The following is a 26,324-nucleotide window of genomic DNA, read 5'->3' on the forward strand; positions in this document are numbered from 1 at the left end:
CTACGAATCTTAACAGCGTTCATTGAAGCTCTGTCGTCCCGACAGGTTTGTTCCTTTCACCTGAAGAAGGCCACTTGTGTTGTGGCCGAAACGTCGTGAGATTTTAATTGTGTTATTTCATTAATTTATTATTTTATTCTCATTCTACGTGGTGACTTTACCGAAAAAATAAATCTAAATTTGAAAACTAATTTCCTGCCTTAAATATAAAAAAAAAAATTCACGAACACATGGGACGGACGTTTTTATTTGTTTATTACAATAATGTCTAATAGTGGTGTTGTATTATTACATCGCTCAGTTTTATTTATTTATTTATGAACTTTGCTTGTTTCATCGTATGTAATGGCAGAGATTAGGGATTTAAACAGTACAACCATAACCACAATCACGTGAACTGAAATCTATGCATTGTTACATGAAGACAAGTCCAGATATCGTGGCCAAGGTTTAGCAAGTTGTAGTTTTTATTTACACGGCATAGCAATTATATATATTTTAAAAAATATTGTTTATAGCAATATATTATAATTAGTACGGCCTTGCCCTGCACACATCATTCGTGGGTCACCCTCACAGTCCAGGCACGTGGTGTTCTACGGGCGCTGTGGGCACTGATTGGCGCGGCAGGTCACGACGTCATCCTCATTAACATAACGAGCGCCGCGTGCGCTTTTGGCGGGAAACTGCAGCGCGAGCGGGGAGGGGGGGAAGGGGGCGTCACGTGACGGTCGGTGGCCGTTGGCGGGAGACGCCGTTGCCAGGGCAACGCCCCCAGTCGACAGTCGTCATGGAGTCATCGGCGCCTCAGTGAGACTCGTTAGAGATTAACTTAGTAAGAGATTAACTTAGTAAGAGATTAACTTAGTTAGATATTAACTTAGTAAGAGATTAACTTAGTAAGAGATTAACTTAGTAAATATTAACTTAGTTAGAGATTAACTTAGTAAGAGATTAACTTAGTAAATATTAACTTAGTAAGAGATTAACTTAGTTACATATTAACTTAGTAAGAGATTAACTTAGTTAGATATTAACTTAGTAAGAGATTAACTTAGTAAATATTAACTTAGTAAGAGATTAACTTAGTTACATATTAACTTAGTAAGAGATTAACTTAGTTAGATATTAACTTAGTAAGAGATTAACTTAGTAAGAGATTAACTTAGTAAATATTAACTTAGTTAGAGATTAACTTAGTAAGAGATTAACTTAGTAAATATTAACTTAGTTAGAGATTAACTTAGTAAGAGATTAACTTAGTAAATATTAACTTAGTAAGATATTAACTTAGTAAGATATTAACTTAGTAAGATATTAACTTAGTAAGAGATTAACTTAGTAAGAGATTAACTTAGTAAGATATTAACTTAGTAAGAGATTAACTTAGTTAGATATTAACTTAGTTAGAGATTAACTTAGTTATATGTTAACTTAGTTAGATATTAACTTAGTTAGAGATTAACTTAGTTAGTTATTAACTTAGTAAGAGATTAACTTAGTAAGAGATTAACTTAGTTAGAGATTAACTTAGTTAGAGATTAACTTAGTTAGAGATTAACTTAGTAAGATATTAACTTAGTTAGAGATTAACTTAGTAAGATATTAACTTAGTTAGAGATTAACTTAGTAAATATTAACTTAGTTAGATATTAACTTAGTAAGAGATTAACTTAGTAAGATATTAACTTAGTAAGAGATTAACTTAGTTAGATATTAACTTAGTTAGAGATTAACTTAGTTATATGTTAACTTAGTTAGATATTAACTTAGTTAGAGATTAACTTAGTTAGTTATTAACTTAGTAAGATATTAACTTAGTAAGAGATTAACTTAGTTAGAGATTAACTTAGTTAGAGATTAACTTAGTTAGATATTAACTTAGTTAGAGATTAACTGAGTAAGAGATTAACTTAGTAAGAGATTAACTTAGTTAGAGATTAACTTAGTTGCATATTAACTTAGTAAGAGATTAACTTAGTAAGAGATTAACTTAGTAAGAGATTAACTTAGTAAATATTAACTTAGTAAGATATTAACTTAGTAAGAGATTAACTTAGTAAGATATTAACTTAGTAAGATATTAACTTAGTAAGAGATTAACTTAGTAAATATTAACTTAGTTAGATATTAACTTAGTAAATATTAACTTAGTAAGAAATTAACTTAGTAATATATTAACTTAGTAAGATATTAACTGAGTAAGATATTAACTTAGTAAGATATTAACTTAGTAATAGATTAACTTAGAGATTAACTTAGTTAGAGATTAACTTAGTTATAGATTAACTTAGTAAGATATTAACTTAGTAAGATATTAACTTAGTAAGAGATTAACTTAGTTGGAGATTAACTTAGTTAGAGATTAACTTAGTTAGATATTAACTTAGTAAGATATTAACTTAGTAAGATATTAACTTAGTAAGATATTAACTTAGTAAGATATTAACTTAGTAAGATATTAACTTAGTTAGAGATTAACTTAGTTAGAGATTAACTTAGTAAGATATTAACTTAGTTAGAGATTAACTTAGTAAGATATTAACTTATTAAGAGATTAACTTAGTAAGATATTAACTTAGTAAGAGATTAACTTAGTAAGATGTTAACTTAGTAATAGATTAACTTAGTTAGATATTAACTTAGTAAGAGATTAACTTAGTAAGATATTAACTTAGTAAGAGATTAACTTAGTAAGAGATGAACTTAGTAAGATATTAACTTAGTAAGAGATTAACTTAGTAAGATATTAACTTAGTTAGAGATTAACTTAGTAAGAGATTTAACTTAGTTAGATATTAACTTAGCTAGAGATTAACTTAGTAAGAGAGTAACTTAGTTAGAGATTAACTTAGAGATTAACTTAGTAAATATTAACTTAGTTAGATATTAACTTAGTTAGATATTAACTTAGTTAGAGATTAACTGAGTAAGAGATTAACTTAGTAAGAGATTAACCTAGTTAGAGATTAACTTAGTTGCATATTAACTTAGTTAGATATTAACTTAGTAAGAGATTAACTTAGTAAGATATTAACTTAGTAAGAGATTAACTTAGTAAATATTAACTTAGTAAGATATTAACTTAGTAAGAGATTAACTTAGTAAGATATTAACTTAGTAAGATATTAACTTAGTAAGAGATTAACTTAGTAAATATTAACTTAGTTAGATATTAACTTAGTAAATATTAACTTAGTAAGATATTAACTTAGTAATATATTAACTTAGTAAGATATTAACTTAGTAAGATATTAACTTAGTAAGATATTCACTTAGTAAGAGATTAACTTAGTTAGATATTAACTTAGTTGGATATTAACTTAGTAATATATTAACTTAGTTAGAGATTAACTTAGAGATTAACTTAGTAAGAGATTAACTTAGTAAGAGATTAACTTAGTAAGATATTAACTTAGTTAGAGATTAACTTAGTAAGAGATTAACTTAAAGATTAACTTAGTAAGAGATTAACTTAGTAAGAGATTAACTTAGTTATTAACTTAGTAAGATATTAACTTAATTAGAGATTAACTTAGTAAGAGATTAACTTAGAGATTAACTTAGTAAAAGATTAACTTAGTTAGAGATTAACTTAGTTAGAGATTAACTTAGTAAGATATTAACTTAGTTAGAGATTAACTTAGTAAGATATTAACTTATTAAGAGATTAACTTAGTAAGATATTAACTTAGTAATAGATTAACTTAGAGATTAACTTAGTTAGATATTAACTTAGTAAGAGATTAACTTAGTAAGATATTAACTTAGTAATAGATTAACTTAGAGATTAACTTAGTAAGATATTAACTTAGTTAGAGATTAACTTAGTTAGAGATTAACTTAGTTATAGATATTAACTTATTTAGATATTAACTTAATTAGAGATTAACTTAGTAAGATATTAACTTAGTAAGAGATTAACTTAGTAAGATATTAACTTAGTAAGATATTAACTTAGTAAGATATTAACTTAGTTAGAGATTAACTTAGTTAGAGATTAACTTAGTAAGATATTAACTTAGTTAGAGATTAACTTAGTAAGATATTAACTTAGTAATAGATTAACTTAGAGATTAACTTAGTTAGATATTAACTTAGTAAGAGATTAACTTAGTAAGATATTAACTTAGTAATAGATTAACTTAGAGATTAACTTAGTTAGAGATTAACTTAGTTAGATATTAACTTAGTAAGAGATTATCTTAGTAAGAGATTAACTTAGTTATAGATTAACTTAGTAAGATATTAACTTAGTAAGATATTAACTTAATAAGAGATTAACTTAGTAAGATATTAACTTAGTAAGATATTAACTTAGTAAGAGATCAACTTAGTTGGAGATTAACTTAGTTAGAGATTAACTTAGTTAGATATTAACTTAGTAAGATATTAACTTAGTAAGATATTAACTTAGTAAGATATTAACTTAGTAAGATATTAACTTAGTAAGATATTAACTTAGTTAGAGATTAACTTAGTTAGAGATTAACTTAGTAAGATATTAACTTAGTTAGAGATTAACTTAGTAAGATATTAACTTATTAAGAGATTAACTTAGTAAGATATTAACTTAGTAAGAGATTAACTTAGTAAGATGTTAACTTAGTAATAGATTAACTTAGTTAGATATTAACTTAGTAAGAGATTAACTTAGTAAGATATTAACTTAGTAAGAGATTAACTTAATAAGAGATGAACTTAGTAAGATATTAACTTAGTAAGAGATTAACTTAGTAAGATATTAACTTAGTTAGAGATTAACTTAGTAAGAGATTTAACTTAGTTAGATATTAACTTAGCTAGAGATTAACTTAGTAAGAGAGTAACTTAGTTAGAGATTAACTTAGAGATTAACTTAATAAATATTAACTTAGTTAGATATTAACTTAGTTAGATATTAACTTAGTTAGAGATTAACTGAGTAAGAGATTAACTTAGTAAGAGATTAACCTAGTTAGAGATTAACTTAGTTGCATATTAACTTAGTTAGATATTAACTTAGTAAGAGATTAACTTAGTAAGATATTAACTTAGTAAGAGATTAACTTAGTAAATATTAACTTAGTAAGATATTAACTTAGTAAGAGATTAACTTAGTAAGATATTAACTTAGTAAGATATTAACTTAGTAAGAGATTAACTTAGTAAATATTAACTTAGTTAGATATTAACTTAGTAAATATTAACTTAGTAAGATATTAACTTAGTAATATATTAACTTAGTAAGATATTAACTTAGTTGGATATTAACTTAGTAATATATTAACTTAGTTAGAGATTAACTTAGAGATTAACTTAGTAAGAGATTAACTTAGTAAGAGATTAACTTAGTAAGATATTAACTTAGTTAGAGATTAACTCAGTAAGAGATTAACTTAAAGATTAACTTAGTAAGAGATTAACTTAGTAAGAGATTAACTTAGTTATTAACTTAGTAAGATATTAACTTAATTAGAGATTAACTTAGTAAGAGATTAACTTAGAGATTAACTTAGTAAAAGATTAACTTAGTTAGAGATTAACTTAGTTAGAGATTAACTTAGTAAGATATTAACTTAGTTAGAGATTAACTTAGTAAGATATTAACTTATTAAGAGATTAACTTAGTAAGATATTAACTTAGTAATAGATTAACTTAGAGATTAACTTAGTTAGATATTAACTTAGTAAGAGATTAACTTAGTAAGATATTAACTTAGTAATAGATTAACTTAGAGATTAACTTAGTAAGATATTAACTTAGTTAGAGATTAACTTAGTTAGAGATTAACTTAGTTATAGATATTAACTTATTTAGATATTAACTTAATTAGAGATTAACTTAGTAAGATATTAACTTAGTAAGAGATTAACTTAGTAAGATATTAACTTAGTAAGATATTAACTTAGTAAGATATTAACTTAGTTAGAGATTAACTTAGTTAGAGATTAACTTAGTAAGATATTAACTTAGTTAGAGATTAACTTAGTAAGATATTAACTTAGTAATAGATTAACTTAGAGATTAACTTAGTTAGATATTAACTTAGTAAGAGATTAACTTAGTAAGATATTAACTTAGTAATAGATTAACTTAGAGATTAACTTAGTTAGAGATTAACTTAGTTAGATATTAACTTAGTAAGAGATTATCTTAGTAAGAGATTAACTTAGTTATAGATTAACTTAGTAAGATATTAACTTAGTAAGATATTAACTTAATAAGAGATTAACTTAGTAAGATATTAACTTAGTTAGAGATTAACTTAGTTAGAGATTAACTTAGTTATAGATATTAACTTATTTAGATATCAACTTAGTAAGAGATTAACTTAGTAAGATATTAACTTAGTTAGAGATTAACTTAGTAAGATATTAGCTTAGTTAGAGATTAACTTAGTTAGAGATTAACTTAGTAAGATATTAACTTAGTAAGAGATTAACTTAGTTAGATATTAACTTAGTTAGATATTAACTTAGTAAGAGATTAACTTAGTAAGAGATTAACTTAGTGAGATATTAACTTAGTAATATATTAACTTAGAGATTAACTTAGTAAGATATTAACTTAGTAAGAGATTAACTTAGTAAGAGATTAACTTAGTAAGATATTAACTTAGTAATAGATTAACTTAGAGATTAACTTAGTAAGATATTAACATAGTAAGAGATTAACTTAGTAAGATATTAACTTAGTTAGAGATTAACTTAGTAAGATATTAACTTAGTAAGAGATTAACTTAGTAAGAGATTAACTTAGTAAGAGATTAACTTAGTAAATATTAACTTAGTAAGAGATTAACTTAGTAAGAGATTAACTTAGTAAGATATTAACTTAGTTAGAGATTAACTTAGTAAGATATTAACTTAGTAAGATATTAACTTAGTAAGATATTAACTTAGTTAGAGATTAACTTAGTAAGATATTAACTTAGATAGATATTAACTTAGATATTAACTTAGTAAGAGATTAACTTAGTAAGAGATTAACTTAGTTAGATATTAACTTAGTTAGATATTAACTTAGTTAGATATTAACTTAGTTAGATATTAACTTAGATAGATATTAACTTAGTAAGATATTAACTTAGTTAGAGATTAATTCAGTAAGATATTAACTTAGTAAGATATTAACTTAATAATAGATTAACTTAGTAAGAGATTAACTTAGTAAGAGATTAACTTAGTTAGATATTAACTTAGTAATATATTAACTTAGTAAGAGATTAACTTAGAGATTAACTTAGTTATAGATTCACTTAGTAAGATATTAACTTAGTTATATATTAACTTAGTTAGATATTAACTTAGTAAGAGATTAACTTAGTAAGATATTAACTTAGTAAGATATTAACTTAGTAAGAGATTAACTTAGTAAGAGATTAACTTAGTAAGATATTAACTTAGAGATTAACTTAGTAAGATATTAACTTAGTAAGATATTAACTTAGTTAGAGATTAACTTAGTAAGAGATTAACTTAGTAAGAGATTAACTTTGTAAGAGATTAACTTAGTAAATATTAACTTAGTAAGATATTAACTTAATAATAGATTAACTTAGTAAGAGATTAACTTAGTACGATATTGACTTAGTAAGAGATTAACTTAGTAAGATATTAACTTAGTTAGAGATTAACTTAGTAATAGATTAACTTAGTTGGAGATTTACTTAGTAAGATATTAACTTAGTAAGAGATTAACTTAGTAAGATATTAACTTAGTAAGATATTAACTTAGTTAGATATTAACTTAGTTAGAGATTAACTTAGTTATATATTAACTTAGTTAGAGATTAACTTAGTTTTATTTTAACTCAGTTAGAGATTAACCTAGTTAGAGATTAACTTAGTAAGATATTAACTTAGTAAGATATTAACTTAGTAAGATATTAACTTAGATATTAACTTAGTAAGATATTGACTTAGATATTAACTTATTAAGATATTAACTTAGTAAGAGATTAACTTAATAAGAGAGTAACTTAGAGATTAACCTCGTTAGAGATTAACCTCGTTAGAGATTCACCTAGTCAGGGATAACTTACTAACAGTTATTTCAAAGTAAATAAACAGCAATGGTTTAACACAAAGCAACATTCCGCACACGTTCAACATTCACCAGTCTGGCTCGCTTCAACCAATGCTGGTGAACTGCAAGATGGATCATTACAGGTGAAGGACATTTTTATTTAAACTTTCGTGACTGCAGCGGTCCGTATTCTAACGGTTCTTTCGGTAAAACAAAGTTAACGTACATAGAAAAAAAAAATCCAAATAAAGCGATTAAAAATATCACGACCTTTCGGTTGCAACACAAGCGTATGACGGACCGCTTTGTGTTTGCGTATCGAAACGTCGTGATGTTTTTAATAACTTTTTTTTCGATCTACGTAGCTTAATTAAAAGATACTCTTTGGTTCTTTCGGTAAAGTCACGTAGGTATACATTTTATATAGAGTATGGATTCCTGCAGTCACGAAAGCTTCAAATCTAGATTTTACTGAAAGAACCATAGAACACAGGCAAGGACCCTATCAGATATGGGTCCTATAACCAAAGGCAACATCACCCCCTGCCGGCAAATACCTGTTTAGGTTGTTCTATGGATGTCATAGGCACGTGGAATTTCCATTTGGCTCAGGGTTGTGTTTACCTTGTGCTCCACAAGGACAAGCTGTCATGAGGGGGTCCCTTAGGCTAAAATGAAGCTGACGCTCAGATCATTTGTTACAGTGTGTGTGCAATATGAATACATTTATAATCTTTCACAACTATCGACATATGCCTTCAACTAATGTTTGTATCATGTATTTCACTGTCTAAAAACATCTAAATACGACAAAAAAACAAAGTGAAATCACGCGTCGCTATGTGCAAATGACTGCGTACAGTGTTAGCATTTTTATATTTGCATGGCACGCCTTAAGTGTACTACATTTCGAGGACAACATTTGCCCTTTGATGGGTCAAAACATGTTTTTTACATTTTAGCACCCGATTTGAAGATGGATTGTAGCCCTTGAACGTCATTGTCCCATAGTTGTGGAGTTGGGTGCTCTATGCAATGCATTTGGATTAATGTGGCTTATTTATAGCACCTCATCTCAAACAACGCGGTGGGCATGTTTACTCTATATTATTAATCTACGTTTTACATTCAATTATTAATGAAAAACACAGTTGCGTAATATGAATATGTACAAAATACATAGCAGTAGTAATGATGGCTACTACAATAATGTACTTCATGAAGGTTGACTAGAGTACATTTTTTATCGTATTTCCCATTGCCATGACAACAAACATTTGTTGCAACATACGTATTGTGGTAGCAATGATGGTCTGCTAGCTTGCAGGGCCGTGAGAGAAAGCGGCGGCTTATTGCGGAGGCCTTTATCCAGCAGTGGATCGACCATGGCTGATGACGATCCACTGTAGTGCCCTCATCTATACGCAGAAAACGAATCGCTGGTGTGTTGCATGATGAGGTGGCCCAGACCCTTTCACACGATGCTCTATTTGAAGTTAAACATCATATTCACGTGGAGCCACATCTCCACATTCGATATAAAATGTTGCCAGTATCAAACACACCGTAATACCCGCACCTCCGATTAGCACGGTTGGCTACGTACGGGGCGGAACACGCGTACGTGTGTGTCCACACTTCTACACGAGGATAAGTGGACGGAGATAAGCATTGATATTTGGATCCACCAACAATACCCCGCATATCGGTGTGGATAAGAAGAGTTTCCAACATGCGCGTTGCTATATGTATGAGTTCCCTAACACAGAAACGGAATTCTTGTTTTGCAAGAATAATGCGAGAATAATGTGATGTTTGTTGTTGTCGTTACAGTGTTCACAAAGGCGTGGAGTCGATGGATGGCTTTGGCCAGTATTCTGGTGCGTATACCAATGACTTTCAAGGAAATCTCAAATGCGGCGATTCCTCAGAAAGTAGAGAAGCCAAAGAGAACGTTGGAGGTGAGATAATGAGACTTGGTGTATGAGTACATGTGATGGGTAGTCTCAAATGGTTTCGTTTTATTGTTGCGTAAAGCATCAGTCGCTTCACCAGCATTGGTGCAAGCAAGCTTGAAGATACTCAATGTCGAAACCAATACAGAGCTTTCCTGTGTTGTACCAATGCTGCTGATGGGATATGCAAATCATACTTTTATATTTTTTTACGTGGAGGCGCATATATGGGAAGGGGTCATAGCTGCTTATTTATGTAGTTACCTATAGTATTCTCCACAATCGTGCTCATTATACGTTTGTGTTAACTGTACATTGCAACCTTCTTCCTAATATTCCGAAGGGACTTTTCAGATTTCTCTTTAATTGTATAATTATGTAATAATAGGGGTTTTCCCCTTTTTTCTGGCAACAAAACTGAAACCTTTTTAACAAGGATTCACGTTACTGCATAAACCACAATAATTGCAGTCAAAATGCAAACAAAAAACATACTATGATAATATATGCATTGTCCTTGAAACTGAAAACATATCTCTTTTTTTCCCCAGAAAACTCGGAAGACTTTAGTATCAGTGAAATGCGATCAGTTTCTGAAATTCGTATCCTTTTTGAGATTGCCTCTTTAAAACAAAAAAATAATCGATCATATCAAGTGAGGGCCCTTGCCTGTAAGATTGGTATTTCACTCACCAGAATTGAGCTTCAACCGGACTAGACTTTGCTTTTTTGTTGTTGCATCAACGCTGCTGAAATTATTCACTCCGAGAAAGACGTGTGGCCGCTCGGATGTGTAATACATCGCCTTATTTTTTTATATTATGTGCAGGGACAGGTATGTGACAGAGGAGTATTGCATGCTTGATGTTTTTGTGCTATTTTTACTATGTTCATTTGTGAACATTCAACAAAATGTATATGAAATTAATGAGTGGACTTCCTTCAGCTGTGTTGCTTTTGAAACGAAGTAAGAACCAACCAGGTAGGCTTCAGCGGTAGAGGGATCAGCTCACAATCTCAAGGTTGTGAAATTCAAATCCTGATTGGAGGTTGACTCAGCCCATTTTCCCTCTGGGGTTAATATAAAATTATTACCACTTTGTTGGGGAAGTCAACTGGTTGTCCTATAAGAATGTGGAATTTCCACCACTGGTTCAGGGCTGTAAACAGGAGTTTAGCACCACCTCAGTGCTCATTTGAGCAGGAAATCACCGACTTTTTTGTTTACCTTGTTTACCTTAGAAGTGTCTTAGTCTGTCTTCTGGGTTCTTTCGGTAAAGTCACCCACGTTAAAGGGAAATAATAAAATAATAAAATAAAACAATAATATAAAATTCTCACGACGTTTCGGCCACAACACAAGTAACCTTCTTCTGTCTTAGTCTGGTGCTCTATCATTGTGTCATCTATATATTCAGAGTGGTCCAGATGTTTTGTGACCCCCCCATTTAATTCACAAAACCTTCATATTTTTAAAATAAAGTTTCTTCAAAACAGAAATGAATACACAAAGGGGGAAAATGTTACGAGTCAATTAATTGGAGGTCACAAAACATCTGGAGCACCCTTCAGAATATAAATAACAAACAATAACGTCAATGAAACCACAATAATTAAAATACTTGCTGGATTGTGTGACATTGTGTGTTTTTATGAGCAAAAATGTAGTTATGCTTTCTGAAAAAGGTGTTGAGACTCAGTGAGACTCTCATTGATAAATAAGCGTAACAACGACAATAACCCCAAACAATGCGAATGTACAATTTCCTCATAATAAATGTTAGCACATGTTTGTCTTTGAATAAAGTAACAAAAGTCTCCTTTTTCAGTTATTCTCCATGGGAATTCATAATCCTAAACATATGTCATCCTAAACTTACCTTCAGCGTTGCCTTACAGACATATTTTCAAGGAGTTTCCTTTTTTTAACTCGGTTCAGTCTCGCGTCATGGATGACGTAAGTATATGGCATTTTACACTTAAACAAACGTGTAACTTACGGTTTGATTTCTATGTAGTGATACCAGTTTTGTTTTGCTCGGTACTATACATCTTCATTACTGATGGTAACTATGTCTGTGGAATGTACCAAGAGGGTTGATATTAATGGTCATTTCTAAGTGAAACAATCATAAGGTTACAACGTTTAAGATTTCTAGAGGTAATCATACAGGCATATTTAACACGTAGGCTTTCGCGACCAATATTATTCACCATTCTGGCGAATTGCCCGATGATGCTGGATGTAATTACCAGCGAAACGTCGTACTCAAACTGTAAATGTTGTGGATTCACTCTTCAATACACTGGTGGGCTATAGTAGTGAACTATTTGTCTTTTGTCAACGTGACACTTTTTTGCTGATTGGCCGTGTCGGGTGGTGGAGGGTTACAACACATTTATAAATAACGCGATCTAACCCAAAAACCTTTATTATGAATACATGCATATCATGCAAGCATATGCATGCTATGATGAGGTGACTGAACAGCAGAGTGAGCGGCTCACATTCTGAAATTTGTGATTTCAAATCTAGGTTGGGGGTTAACTCACCCCATCATCCTACCAGTTTTGATATAATTGGTACCACTTTGTGGATGAGTCTGCAGTGATTACCCAATGGAGAGACAGACTCATCCCCAACTTAACACCGCCTCAATGCTTAATTGTGACTAACTCTGCCGAATTGATAACACTTGCACAACTTCCAAGAGGCAATGACAGTACCTCATATGAATGCTGGAGATGACTTAACACGATGTTTAACAAACTTTGTCTTACATTTTTTTAAAATTAAGATTCTGTACACAAACAGACCTGTAGTGGTTTGTGCTCCAACTGGTTCTGGGAAGACTGTTATTTTTGAGCTGGCCATAATTCGACTCTTAATGGAATGCCAAGGGCCCTCCTACAATGCAAAAGTTATTTATAGTAAGTACGTCTCTTAATTGTTGCATTATACATTGTTGCAATTGCCCACACGGTATTGTATTCGTACAACAGAAATCACGCTTGATGTAGACCTGTGTGAGCATGAATGTGACACGCACCCCCTAGTGGCCCCCATCAAGGCACTGTGTCGGGAGAAATTCGAAGACTGGCAGAACAAGTTTGGAGCACTCGGCATTCAGTGCAAAGAGCTTACCGGAGACACGGACGTCGATGACTATTTTGAGACACAAGATGCCCAAATAATATTGACAACACCGGTAAGTGTTGAAAAAATAAATATGCTGACAATACTCCTTCACGTAGCTGTCCTTCCACATTAAAATTAAGGGTATATTTTTTAGACATCCCATCAGCCACCACACGACCTTCTGGGATCATAATAATTTCAGCAGTATTGGTTCAACACAAGCAATACTCTGGACTGGTTTTGCTTATCACTGTCTCATCAGCAGAGTCAGGCTTTCTTAAGCCTATTTTTCTGAATTGCTCGATGTGTATAGGTGAGGACCCACTCTGTTAGATATGGGTCCTAGTTTGATGCTGACCTACATAATACGGAACACAACGTAATATCTCACCTGTGCTCAGGTTTCTCATTGGCTCCCAGTTCACACCCGCGTTGAGTTTAACATTCTCCTACTCGTGTTCAAGGCCTTCAATGGGCTTGCTGCACCTCACATCCAGGAAACGATTCAACCGTACACTCCGCAAAGTTGATTCAGCCGTACACTCCACCGGGATCTCTCATATCCACCGATAATTCCATACTCGGGTGTGGCACGCTCCCAGAGTGTGAACCTGGGGTCACGGGGCTTTTGTTTGTACATTGTAATGTTATATCTCTACTGGGCTCACTGACTTCATTTGTTTGCAGGAAAAATGGGATAGCACAACAAGACAGTGGCACGACAGGTCTCTCGTGCAGGTCGTGAGGCTGTTTCTGATTGATGAGGTAGAGTACATGACTGTATTGTTCTTGGTTTTCCTCGGCATACTTTTGTAAATACAGCGATACCCCCATTTACTCCCCCCCCCCCCCGCCACCTCACATATCACAAATACGTCGTCACTTCATGGATACCGCGACCTGTTTTGCGTCGCCTCCACCCACACATACGTCGATGACAGCATCCGTCCTTTCTCGGGTCCGTCACCTCAGCCTTCGCCTCCACCTACCCTGTAAATTGCTTCGATTGATGTTGTTTGGATATTCGTTGTCGCACCTTTCAGGAACGCATCCCCGACGTAAACCGGGTTATTCCTGTGCACAGTATTGAATTTATAGGAAGCGGCCACAGTGGTGTGATGGTTAGCGCGCTGGATTTGCAATCCAATAAAGTGACATAATTATACAGGGACTCCTTGACTTATGAGATAGACATGTGCCTGGAAAGGTGCGCGTATCTCAAAATCGCGTATGTTCAATAGCAATTTTCCCAGAAGAAATAATGGTACAGGAGGTGGTTCGGGGATTTCACTCGCACTCGCTGACGTAATCGCTTTTATTATCCTAGCCTATATCAATACAATACATGTACCCACAATATAATACTTTACATTAAAAAGAAAATCACGTAAACTCTAATTTACTTCCTATAAAATAAAGAAATCCGGTATTGCTTGTTAAGACGCCGGAGTTGCGTTGCGGAGGGGATGGATGGAGGCGAGGAGGGAGACAGACTTAGAGTTAGTGAATGCCGTACAAGTATAGCGCACGAGTTATCGTACCGCACTGGTTGCTGGCAACGCCGTTGGGTCGCGGTGCCAGGCTAGGGTGGCGCATCTCGTGTTGCGGATGACGATATTCCGAAAATTGCCTAGCGTATGTCAATATAAAGTCTAAATACAACGCGCGCGTTATTCCAAAATGACGTACCACAAAAGCAGGTAAACCGAGGATTGCATGCATACGGTTACAGTACCTAATTTGAATATATGGTCATCGAATTGAAGTGGGAGTACCATGTGTTAATTTTTCGATCATAAAGTTGGACCCATTCAAACAACATATAAAGAAGTTGCTGGCATTTGTGCCCAGGTGTCTGAGATGTTGGGAATTTCGTGGCAAGACAGAATACTGTAAGCAATGCAGAAGTCTGGAAGAGTACACGACAGCTCAGTACTTCAGGGTGGTTCATGCTTGCAGGATGGGGAAGGGCCAATTGCCGATACAGGCATTGTAATGGTCTCCACGAGTTTGGACAACTCAAGGAAAAGAACCTGAGACAAGATCGTGGGATACTTCGATAAAAAAAAATCATGGAAGTTGCGTCGTGTTATGCTGTGGGTCATGGTGCAGGTACACACAGTAGGGGATGAGTCACGTGGTGCCACCTTGGAGGCTGTGGTCAGCAGAATGAAGACACTTTATAACCTTGTCCCTCCAACCTCCACAAAGGATGCGCTTCAACCGCTGCATACCTGTGCGGGAGTACGGATCATCGCCCTGTCAGCCACCATTCCCAATATAGAAGATGTGAGTTGGCATACTTATTATACATTGTTTAAACATATACTGTATCGCTACAATCTTGATTTGAAGCTTTCGTGACTGCAGAAATCCATACACTTGGGTTATTTCGGTGAAGTCACGTATATATAATTTGTATTTATTTTATACCTATGTGACTTGAGCGAAAGAACCAAAGAGTATATATTGCTATAACATTGATTAATAGCCAGGTGGCTCAGTGGTAGAGCGAGCGGCTCGCAATCAGAAGGCTGCGAGTTAAAGTCCTCGTTGGGGGTGCTAACTCGTTCCATGGTCCTTCGGGGGTCATTAAAATCAGTATCACTTTGTGGGGGAGTCAATATTGGTTCTACGGATAGACTCTCCCCCGTTATAAGAATGTAGAATGTCCACCGCTGGCTCAGGGCTGTAAACAGGATATGAGCACCGCCTCAATGCTCATTTGAGTAAAAAAAATAACCTTCACGTCTACTATAAACTAGTTGCATTTAATTTGTAACATCCACTGTTAAAAGGAATTTGTGTCATCTTAATCAAGTTGCACGTGGGCAAATGCCCAGACATTCTTTTTGACTTATATATATAAAATATGGAGAGGTATGAATACCTCTCAATGCATTTAAATTAATATTTGTATATCCTCTACAAATATTGCTGAGGCATCCACCTTTCTCTTTCTAGGTTGCCGAGTGGTTGTCTGATAGGGATGGAACGGCAATCTTTGTAAAATTGGATGAAAAGCATCGGCCTGTGAAACTCCGCAAAATCGTGTTGGGATTTCCTTTCTATCGTCTACAGACTGCCTTTAAATTTGACTTGATACTCAACTACAAGCTCGCAAAAATTATACAAACATATTCTGAGCAAAAGCCAACGCTCATTGTGAGTACATGTCTTATTTGTTGTTCCAAGTCAAAATGGCATGATTAGTTTAATTGCATATTTTTTTAAATTTAAATATTTTGCATGCATAGCCCTTAAATATGGAATATGTTAAGGTGTATATGGCCTCCATTGACACATACATAGCAAACAGGAAATGCCATGTGGACAAAAATCTCATGTGTAGCCTTAACAGACTTTTGGGGGAAGTGCTGGTGGAAGTGCTGGTAAGCGAGCACTTATGAAGACCATCATGAGCACACGAGGGGGTAGGTGGGCAGCACCACGCCGGACCGCCTTTGTTTCCCCAATGCTGATGTTTCAGTATCACAGCAGGTACTCATTTGAGGCTGAGTAGACCTAAGGAAGCCCCAGAATTGGTTGAAATATTCACCGTCGCTTTTGATCATGAGCGGGAATCGAACTCGGGTAACAGGGTTTGTAGCACGGTTCACTAACCACCACTCCCCACTTGAATATCTATAACCATGCATATACAATCACACAACGGCAATATCCCCTGTTTAGTCTTTACAAGACTCACTTTCAGTTTTCTCAGTTTCATTTATTTGGTGTAGAGCCCTGTGAGCCATCCGGCTCTTGAATCGGGTGCAACTGCAACAAACAAAAACATGAACAAGAAAAACATGATTATTCTTAGCTCTTTCGGTAAAGTCACGTTGAAGGGAAACAATAAAATAATAAAATATATATAACAATAAAAATTCTCACGACCATAACACAAACGGTCGTCATCAGGTGTGAAAAGCAACGGCAAGAAACATTTGAAAGAAGTGTCGGTTCGCATTAATTAATTTATTTTTGAACGGTGTTTTTATTTATAAAAAAAACGTCAGCGCCACGTGCAGCGATTTGGCAGTTTATTTAGAAGGACGAGTCCATCTATGTTCTGAAAAGAGGAGGGGGGAGACGAAAAATTAATGTATGCTGTCTGAAAGCCACCGTAAGCGTGAACAATCAATTAAGACCTGAAATGGTTTATCAAATCCTTCCAATGATTGCTAAGCCAGAATTGTGTGCTCCATTTAGAAAGTGTTTCTTTCGTGGACGGTTTGGTAACGCTGGCGCGCAAGCCGTTTAGAAGAGGTGGGTGGCTCTGAAGAGAGCCTTTGGGTTGGTTGAGTGCGCGAGAGATGAAGCCGTAGAGAGTGCGGCCCTGGCGCTTGAGGGCGTAGACCACGTCCGTGGCGGTGACGGCCTCGCGCTGTCTGGGCAAGAAACATTTAGCGAGCACCTGTAGAGGCCATACACATATACGTTTGCGCACACAAAACGTTATAAAAGTATGCATTTATACAATGAATATCACACCTAGTCAAGCGCACATATATAAATATTAAAATGGTTTAGGCCTTAGATATTTCACGTGTATTCCTTTGGAAGCAGGCATACTTTTTAATAGCGTGCATTGAAGGCACCTTGTGGTTATTCTTTTACAGTTCTGTGCGACGAGAAGAAGTGTTCAGCTGGCTGCAGCCACACTGGCTAAAGATGCTAAATTCATGATTGATTTCCAGCACAGGCAGAGGTAGGCGTGGGAATTGGGCTCTAGACATATTCGTGTTTCGCAAATGTTCTGTGATTAAGATATTGGTGTAAAAGTAACGGTCAAGGTGCCGTCCTCAAGTTCCTTGTTCGAGCCACTGCTGGTGTTAACCTCCGCTTGAGAGAAAAAATATGTTGAATGACTCCAATATCCACGATGATGTTGGTCGCGAAAGCCTACGTGTTAAACTGACTTCATAATTTATTTTGCAATATGAAATACGTACCGAGGCCCTTCGCTCTTATTTGCCTTAGGCCCCTCATAAGTTTAATCTGGGCCTGATCATAATGCATCTAAGGCCCAGGGAACAAGGTGATCAAGGGGAGATTGACACATGTGATTGTGAAAATTCCATACTTACACTATGGCACCAAGTCCGTCCGTAGTAATATATCACTTGAGAGAGAGATGAGCGTGCAGACACATCATCATCAGCCATGATCAATCCACTGCTGGATGAAAAGCCAACTGATATTTTTTGTTCAGTGTGCTGTGAAGATGGAGTAAGCTCAAAAGTTTGTGCCGTGGAATAAAAATGCTGAGAAGCACTACTCTAGAGGGATATTGGTCTACTCTTTCACATTGACCAGACGTGTTGGAAGAGGCAGGCGTACCCACACTTTACCCCACTACGTGCGACCTACCAATTTATGTATTTATACACTGCTCGGTGGACAGGGGCAGTGTGGGGGGGGGGGGGGGGGGGTTTAAAAGATCGCGGTCGAAGGTGGAATTGATTACAAGTCTAGCGTGCTCACCACTATACCATATATACTGGTCATTTATTGTAATTTCAGACTGCAGAAGCATGCTTCTTGCCTAAAGGATATCAAATTGAGAGGTAAGCTTGTAAAGCCCTCACTGTTTTTAACGATGATTTAAAATAATTGCATCAAAATATCAAATTCACATTCGCGTAATTTGTTTTATTATTGTTGTAGATTTGCTGATGAAAGGAATTGCATACCATCATGCAGGGATGGAAACGTCTGATAGAAGAAACATTGAAGATGCTTTCTTGCAAGGAGAACTGCCAGTACTGTGTACGTAAAATATGAGCATATTATTTGTTCATGGAGAGATTGTAAATTGATATATGTGTCCATGCATCAGGTTTGCATGTGGCTTTGTGAAATTAGTAGGGGCTGTTATGTGTGCATATTTCAAGATTACAAACCCATACTGATATCTAACAGAGTATCCTTGCCTGTAAGCATCTGGCAGTTCACCATCAATGGTTCAAGCAAACCTGACTGGTGCTGAGACACTGAACGTTGAAACTGATCCAGAGTTCTGCTTGTGTGTTGCACCAATGCCGCTGAAATTGTGGTTACTAACAGCTGCCTTGTGACCAACCGCATGTGATACATTTGCTGCCAGATACATGATGACAGTAATTTGTAGAGTTCAATATTTTTATGATGACTTATTAACTTCACCGAGTTACTTACGCTATGTTTTGCGCATTGGGGCGGCAGCGCGCTTGACGATCGTTACAGAGGTTACACAGGTTCGCATTTGGAATGTGGCAATCCGTTATGGTTAATACTGCAAGCGTATGAATCATAGCATACTTTGTGCCGTCTGCTTAAGAGTGGACATTAATTATCCCGTGGCATGATTTGAAGAGAGTAGGCTGTTGTGTGCTGGTGTCGAGGTCCAGATTTGAAAATGTTCCCACAAAATATCCAATCAGGAAGCATATAGCAATATGGCTGTCGCCTGATGAAGCTAGTTGTAATTACTGGTGAAACGTCGTACTCAGTTTGTAAATGCTGTGGCTTGGCTCTCCAACACACAACCGGTGTGCTGTACTAGTACACTACACTATACACTACATTATACACTACACTACTATACACTACACTATACACTACATTATACACTACACTACTATACACTACACTACATTATACACTACTATACACTACACTACACACTACACTCACGTTACACTAGTGCTGTACTAGTGACGAATTGGTCACGTTCTGTTTACGTGACAACCCTTACGAGTTGGCTGTGGTGGGTGGTGGCGGGTTTTAACGACACATTTATATATATCTAACCCAAAAACGTATATTATGGAGCATATAGCAACATTGCCCCTACTGCGAAACTTCTGCAGAATATGTGCACACACAGCGCTTTTTTTCGTGATTGCCTTGTGATAAAAGAATGGTGCAAATACCGAATGTTTTTATTTGATTTGTCTGCAGTCTCTACAAGTACACTGGCTATGGGTGTAAACCTTCCTGCACACCTGGTCATCGTCAAATCTACCATGCACTACACTGGGGGAGGCATGGTGCAGGAATATGGGGAAACAGATATTCTACAGATGATTGGCAGGGCAGGAAGACCACAGGTAGATGCACATATTCTGACTATATTGGTTCATACATCCTTACTTTTCGGAACTAAATATCCGTTTTCAAAACTTAAATGCATTGTGCACAAATGTATTCTAGTTTATTGGATCCCATCTCTTGAAACCCATCATGTGGACAATATAGCATCTATTTTGAAGAGGTAAAGATTTCTTGCTTATTTGTGCATTGATGTTGGTGCCCATCTACTATATACAGCCCTAAGCCAGGGGTGGACCTCCTTAATTCCAATGGAATGGGAGAGTCTTTCCAAAGGACAACCAATGTTGACTTTTTCACAAAGTGATATTTATTTTATCGACCAAAAGAGGGATGATGGGCTGAGTCGACCTCTAACCGTGAGTTGAACTCACAACCTTCCCATTGCAAGATGGCCGCTCTACCTCTGAGCCACCTGGCTGCTGCTGTTGCTGCAGAGGTAGAGCGGCCTTCCGATTGCAAGATGGCCGCTCACAACCTTCCCATTGCAAGATGGCCGCTCTACCTCTGAGCCACCTGGCTGCTGCTGCAGGATGAAGTGAACTGTTGCACTATTCTTGCTCAATTATGAATGTGTCATAGCATGTTCACCATTTGTTAAAACATATACATGTGCTTTTATTTAGCAAAATAGCAAAGCGTCAATTCCAATAGGCTTAACCGGACCTGGCGCTGGCCACCCACCCCCTCGTGTGCCGTGCTTGCCTTCATAGGTGTTCGCTAACGGCACTCGCCCCAACAGCCAGTTAAGGCTCTACGGGGGATCTTTGTATTTTGTAGTAGTATATACCTGTGGTAGCAAGGGTTTGTGGATTTTTTTTATTTAAAGCTTTCGTGACTGCAGTAATTCATATTCTTAGCTCTTTTGGTAAAGTCACGTTGAAGGGAAACAATATATATTGTTTGTTTGACTTTACCGAAAGGTTTGTGGATTGTGCATATTTGTGTGTCATACCCACTAGAGATGGCAGTACAGAAAGTTGGTTATGAACCCATATGTGTGAACCTGTGTTTCCCCCAGGAAGTTTCGTTTCCTCCCAAACACAAAACATATCCAAATAAATCAGGCAAATATTTCAATGAAGGATCCATCTGCATTTCCTGAGACTCATTAAAGATTTTCCTGCATTTAGCTCATTATTAGTATGGCTATTTATCTATTTTTATGTGAAGTAACATACGTGATATCTTGATTTAAAGCTTTCGTGACTGCAGTAATTCATATTCTTAGTTTTTTCGGTAAAGTCACGTTGAAGAGAAACAACAGAATAACAAAATATATATAAAACAATAAAAATTCTCACGACGTTTCGACCATAACTCAAACGGTCATCATCACACACCTGAGCTGCCATACTGTTTATCTTTATTGTTTTTAAATCGCTCTGATCTCCCAAATGGGGGAAAAAAAGCAAAGTTGCCATAAAATGGGTTCACCAACTATGAGAGCCCAGATGTTCTCACCTGAATCTCAGACTTTTTCACCCGTTTATAAGTGATGATGTCTGTTGTACCTACATTTGCGATGACATGAAGATCACAAAAGGCTCTCAAAGTATGCATTGCGCTTTGCGCTGACAGCCGAGTCATAATATTTAATTACAAAAAGTATTATTTTCTTTTCTTTAAAGCTAAAAAGAATAATTCAGTATTTATTGATACTGCCTGCCAAACGAAACGTCGTGAGAATTTTTATTGTTTTATATATATTTTGTTATTCTGTTGTTTCTCTTCAACGTGACTTTACCGAAAAAACTAAGAATATACGTGATATCGTTTACAGTTTGATGTTTCAGCCACTGCGGTGATATTGACAAGAAATGAATTGAAAGAAAAATATGAACAAATGCTAAGTGGGACCCAGAAACTAGAAAGCAGGTAGGACACTAACGGCAGTTTTGTTATTATATGTATATATTGGGCATGAACATGTACATATTTGTGAACGTTATGTATAAAGTCAGCATCGGCATACACTGCCCGCTGAAGGCCTTCTTAGCCGTAAACATCCTTCACAGTCCAGTGATACAACAATCCACGTGTTCCATTACCTTGGCTACCACTCCATCGTTAGTTTTGAGCACTGGTCATCATTCCTACTCGTGACATGTCCTGCCCAAGCTTACTTATTTTTCTTCATAGCTTTGATGCCTCTAACGTCATCAAAAACAGACGCTGCTTTTTCTTGTTCATGCTTTCTCCCTCTCTTCCCTCCCCTCTCATTACCCCGATATCTTGGCCCCAGTGACTCCTCCGCCTTAAGTCTTTGATGCATAAAAATGCTGTGACAACACAGAGGTTATGCTTCTCGGCTCCGTGCACTCAACTTCAGCTCATCACCCACAGTAACAGACACAACGTTGGTGGCTTCTGTGACCCTGCTCCGAAGTTTGAGGCCTATTTGAAAAGTGAAAAGTGAAATGTGAAATTCAGAAGTGATTTTTTTCACCTTCAAAGTATTGTCAGCATGACATCATGCTTGTCAAACTATTATGCAGATAATTTGGATAATGCGTCTCTTCTCTCTTGTCGATTATTGCCATGCCATCTTGTTCGGCATGCCTCCTGCAAGAGTTCTCAATAGGCTGAAATTCTATATTTGAAGCTTTCGTGACTGCAAGGATCCATACTCTTCGGTTCTATTCGGTAAAGTCACGTAGGTAAAAAATAAAACAACAAAAATCACGACGTTTCGGCCACAACACAAGCAGCCTTCATCAGGTGAAGGGATCAGGCTGTCTCGAGGACAGCGCTGAAGTGGAACACAGCCACGCTTAAAGGTCGCGGTCTGAGCGTGGCTGTGTTTCACTTCAGCGCTGTCCTCGAGACAGCCTGATCCCTCCACCTGATGAAGGATGCTTGCGTTGTGGCCGAAACGTCGTGATTTTTTGTTGTTTGATTTTATACCTGCGTGACTTTACCGAATAGAACCAAAGAGTATAATAGGCTGAAATATTTTCACAACGCAGCTTGCCTGACGTTTGCCTATAACCACTCCATCCGAATATATCACACATGTTCTGGAATCTCTACTTTGGCTCTTGGTGAATCTCAGAGTCGACTCTGAGATTGTGTTACTGGCCTATAAAGCACCCACCTACCTTTGGGACTTTTTGAATCCCAGTATTCTATCTCACAATCTACATTTCATGGATTCCAGTCCTCTCTGCATCCCAAAGATGAGACAGCACTCCAAGGGCGATTGGGCCTTCTGCTGTGTGGTTCCCCATCTGTGGAATGCCCTCCCCAGCCATATTCGTGATTTTGGGCATTGTCGATGTTATTAAGTCACGATTGAAAACTGACGCCCATACTATTTCTTTGGAACACTAGACCAATTACTTAGTGCAAAGTATTAAATGTTGACATTGTCACATGTAACAGCACGTTGGTTCTTTTGAGGAGAAGTACCACATCAAAATAAACATTTATTTTGTATTATACTATCTTGTTCATGATCTTCACAATTTCACGCTGTAATGAAAACTTTCTCAATTTATTTCAAGATACGTTCAGAATGATGTGTTTTTTTTCCTACATTTTGTGAATTTCCATCAATCAGCTTCCCCTCTGCAACTTTCATGTTCCCATTGCTATAAAGTAGCTACCGTGAATTTGTGAACACCTTCGGTCTCCTGCAGTTTGCACATGAATTTAACAGAGCACCTCAATGCGGAGATTGTACTGCACACGATCACAGATGTCAACGTGGCATTGGATTGGATCCGATCCACATTCCTGTACATTCGGGCACTCAAAAACCCAAAGTATTACAGTAAGAAATGCATTTACAATTCAAAATTAAAACGTACAATATTCGCGTGATTATACTATCGCAATGTGTGCGATAGTATAATCACTAGGTTACAATGATGCATATAAAAGGAATAACAATAAACATGAGTAGGTGTATTGGAAAAGGTTGAGTTACCTATTCGAGCATTTATTTCAGAAAATTATCAAGAACATACATGTGTTCTTGAGTAGTATAGGTATTTTGGAAGGATGTATATACATGCATGTCCTATTAATTTTCGAATGAAACACAAAATAACGTGATGTACATTATGTAGGTTTGTGTTGAGCGAAGACCCATATCAGACAGAGAGGGCCCTTGCCTGTAAACACCTGGAAGTTCGTTTAACACGTAGGCTTTCGGGACCAATATCATCCATAATAGTTGTTTTAATACTGTATATAAATGTGTTGATAAACCCACCACCACCCTGATGAAGCTAGTTGTAATTACTGGTGAAAAGTCGTACTCAGTTTGTAAATGTTGTGGCTCTGCAACACATCGGTGTGCTGTACTAGTATACTACACTATACACTACATTATATACTACACTATGCACTACACTATACACTACTATACACTACACTATACACTACTATACACTACACTACTATACACTACACTATACACTACACTATATACTACATTATACACTACACTATACACTACACTATACACTGCACTACTATACACTACTATACACTACACTACTATACACTACACTATACACTACAGTATATACTACTATACACTACACTATACACTACACTATACACTACACTACACACTACACTACACACTACACTATACACTACACTATACACTACACTATATACTACTATACACTACACTATACACTACACTATACACTACTATACACTACACTATACACTACACACTAGTGCTGTACTAGTGATGAATTGGCACGTTCTGTTTACGTGGCAACCCTTACTAGTTGACTGTGTCGGGTGGTGGCGGGTTTTAACGACACAACATTTCTATATTTACGCGATCTCACCCAAAAAAACTATATTATGGATCTGGCAGTTCACCTGCATTGGCTCACACAATCCTGACTTGACACTGAATTGCAAAACCGGTCCACAGTTTTGCTTGTGTTGAACCAATGCACTAAAACATTGTGTGAAACCATCTTTGGGTATTTTGAGCCATTATGCCTTTGCATAGATCAGCTATTGTAATATAAAACAGTAATTTTAGCTGTAATTACATTTCACGTTTGGGGCTTTCAAAAATATTATGAGCTGACTGGAGGAAATAACACGTTTGAATGTTCTTAAGTACAAAGGACACAATTACGGTATATTTGTAAGGAGTGAATATTAAACATTCTGACAATTTAGAGTTTGTTCATTGACATCAAGTGTTTACGTAGTTTTGACTTTGACTATGACAAGATATTCAACTGTTAAAGCCATTTTAAGTACATCTCAAGCGATGCATAAAAAGGCAGCATACTGAAAAATAAATGTACTCTGTACGAATCACTGATACAGAATTTGCCGCTGGTCTGAACAAAGAGGACATTGAGAAGCAACTTCTGCAAGGTATAGTGATATTAACATAATCTAACATCAAACTGTAATTTTACTGGAATAATAGTAGACAATTTGAAACTGAGAGAAATACAACTGTTTGCTTGTGTTTTTCGTACGTTACTGTCTTCAGCCACCACGCGACAGGTCAACACACTTCTGTCTTTGATTCTTCCCCCTGGTACTGATGCTTTCCAGTCCTTGTGAATTCCCTCCCACGGTCTCACTTCTCAAGCTCTTACAACCTTGCTCAATTCAAGAAACCTGTCTACTTGTTAGAAGATGAAACACTGAGAATAAAACCCATATACGCAGCCTCTGAAAGAGCCAGTTGGTCAATTCAAGTTGTTCCTTGTGTTTCCACTACAAGCAGCATGATTTTCAATGATTTAAAATTGAGACAAATTAAACGTTGATTTGAAGCTTTCGTGACTGCAGGAATCCAGACTCAGTAGACAAAATAAAATAAAACAAAACATCATAAATATCACGACGTTTCGATCGCAACACAACAAGCGGTCGTCCTCGGGCGTAAAAAATAATAATTCAGCAGTGTGAACAGCTGAACCAGCGAGAGAGCTTTCGTGACTCAGGAAGGCTACTTGTGTTGTGGCCGAAACGTCGCAAGAATTTTATTGTATTATGTTTTATTTTTGTTATTGTATTTCCATTCTACGTGGTGACTTTGCCGAAAGAACCAATCAGATGAGCTCTCTCGCAGCTCTCTCGCTGGTTCAGCTGTTTCACTGATGGAGGATTTTTTTCCACC

General features: G+C 35.6%; 1 protein-coding gene across 1 annotated transcript in view; it reads left to right on the top strand.

The window, feature by feature from the left end:
* The first annotated feature begins 790 nt into the window (after positions 1-790).
* LOC142915347 (putative ATP-dependent DNA helicase HFM1) overlaps positions 791-26,324 on the top strand; it is a 46,434-nt gene continuing 20,900 nt past the window's right edge. The window contains exons 1-17 of the mRNA XM_076061182.1: positions 791-810; positions 8,105-8,154; positions 9,845-9,972; positions 10,518-10,568; positions 11,853-11,923; positions 12,765-12,897; positions 13,024-13,175; positions 13,793-13,870; positions 15,218-15,394; positions 16,070-16,270; positions 17,731-17,819; positions 18,635-18,678; positions 18,779-18,880; positions 20,054-20,202; positions 21,987-22,081; positions 23,845-23,978; positions 25,517-25,567. Coding sequence (XP_075917297.1) covers positions 8,123-8,154; positions 9,845-9,972; positions 10,518-10,568; positions 11,853-11,923; positions 12,765-12,897; positions 13,024-13,175; positions 13,793-13,870; positions 15,218-15,394; positions 16,070-16,270; positions 17,731-17,819; positions 18,635-18,678; positions 18,779-18,880; positions 20,054-20,202; positions 21,987-22,081; positions 23,845-23,978; positions 25,517-25,567 — 1,687 coding nt within the window. The 5' untranslated portion in view covers positions 791-810; positions 8,105-8,122. The remainder of the gene's footprint in view (positions 811-8,104; positions 8,155-9,844; positions 9,973-10,517; positions 10,569-11,852; positions 11,924-12,764; positions 12,898-13,023; positions 13,176-13,792; positions 13,871-15,217; positions 15,395-16,069; positions 16,271-17,730; positions 17,820-18,634; positions 18,679-18,778; positions 18,881-20,053; positions 20,203-21,986; positions 22,082-23,844; positions 23,979-25,516; positions 25,568-26,324) is intronic.

The sequence above is a fragment of the Petromyzon marinus genome, unplaced genomic scaffold, assembly GCF_048934315.1.
Source record: "Petromyzon marinus isolate PM22_M1 ecotype Great Lakes invasive population unplaced genomic scaffold, UKy_Petmar_22M1.pri1.0 PM_G_Scaffold_3, whole genome shotgun sequence".
Classification (NCBI taxonomy): Eukaryota; Metazoa; Chordata; class Hyperoartia; order Petromyzontiformes; family Petromyzontidae; genus Petromyzon; species Petromyzon marinus.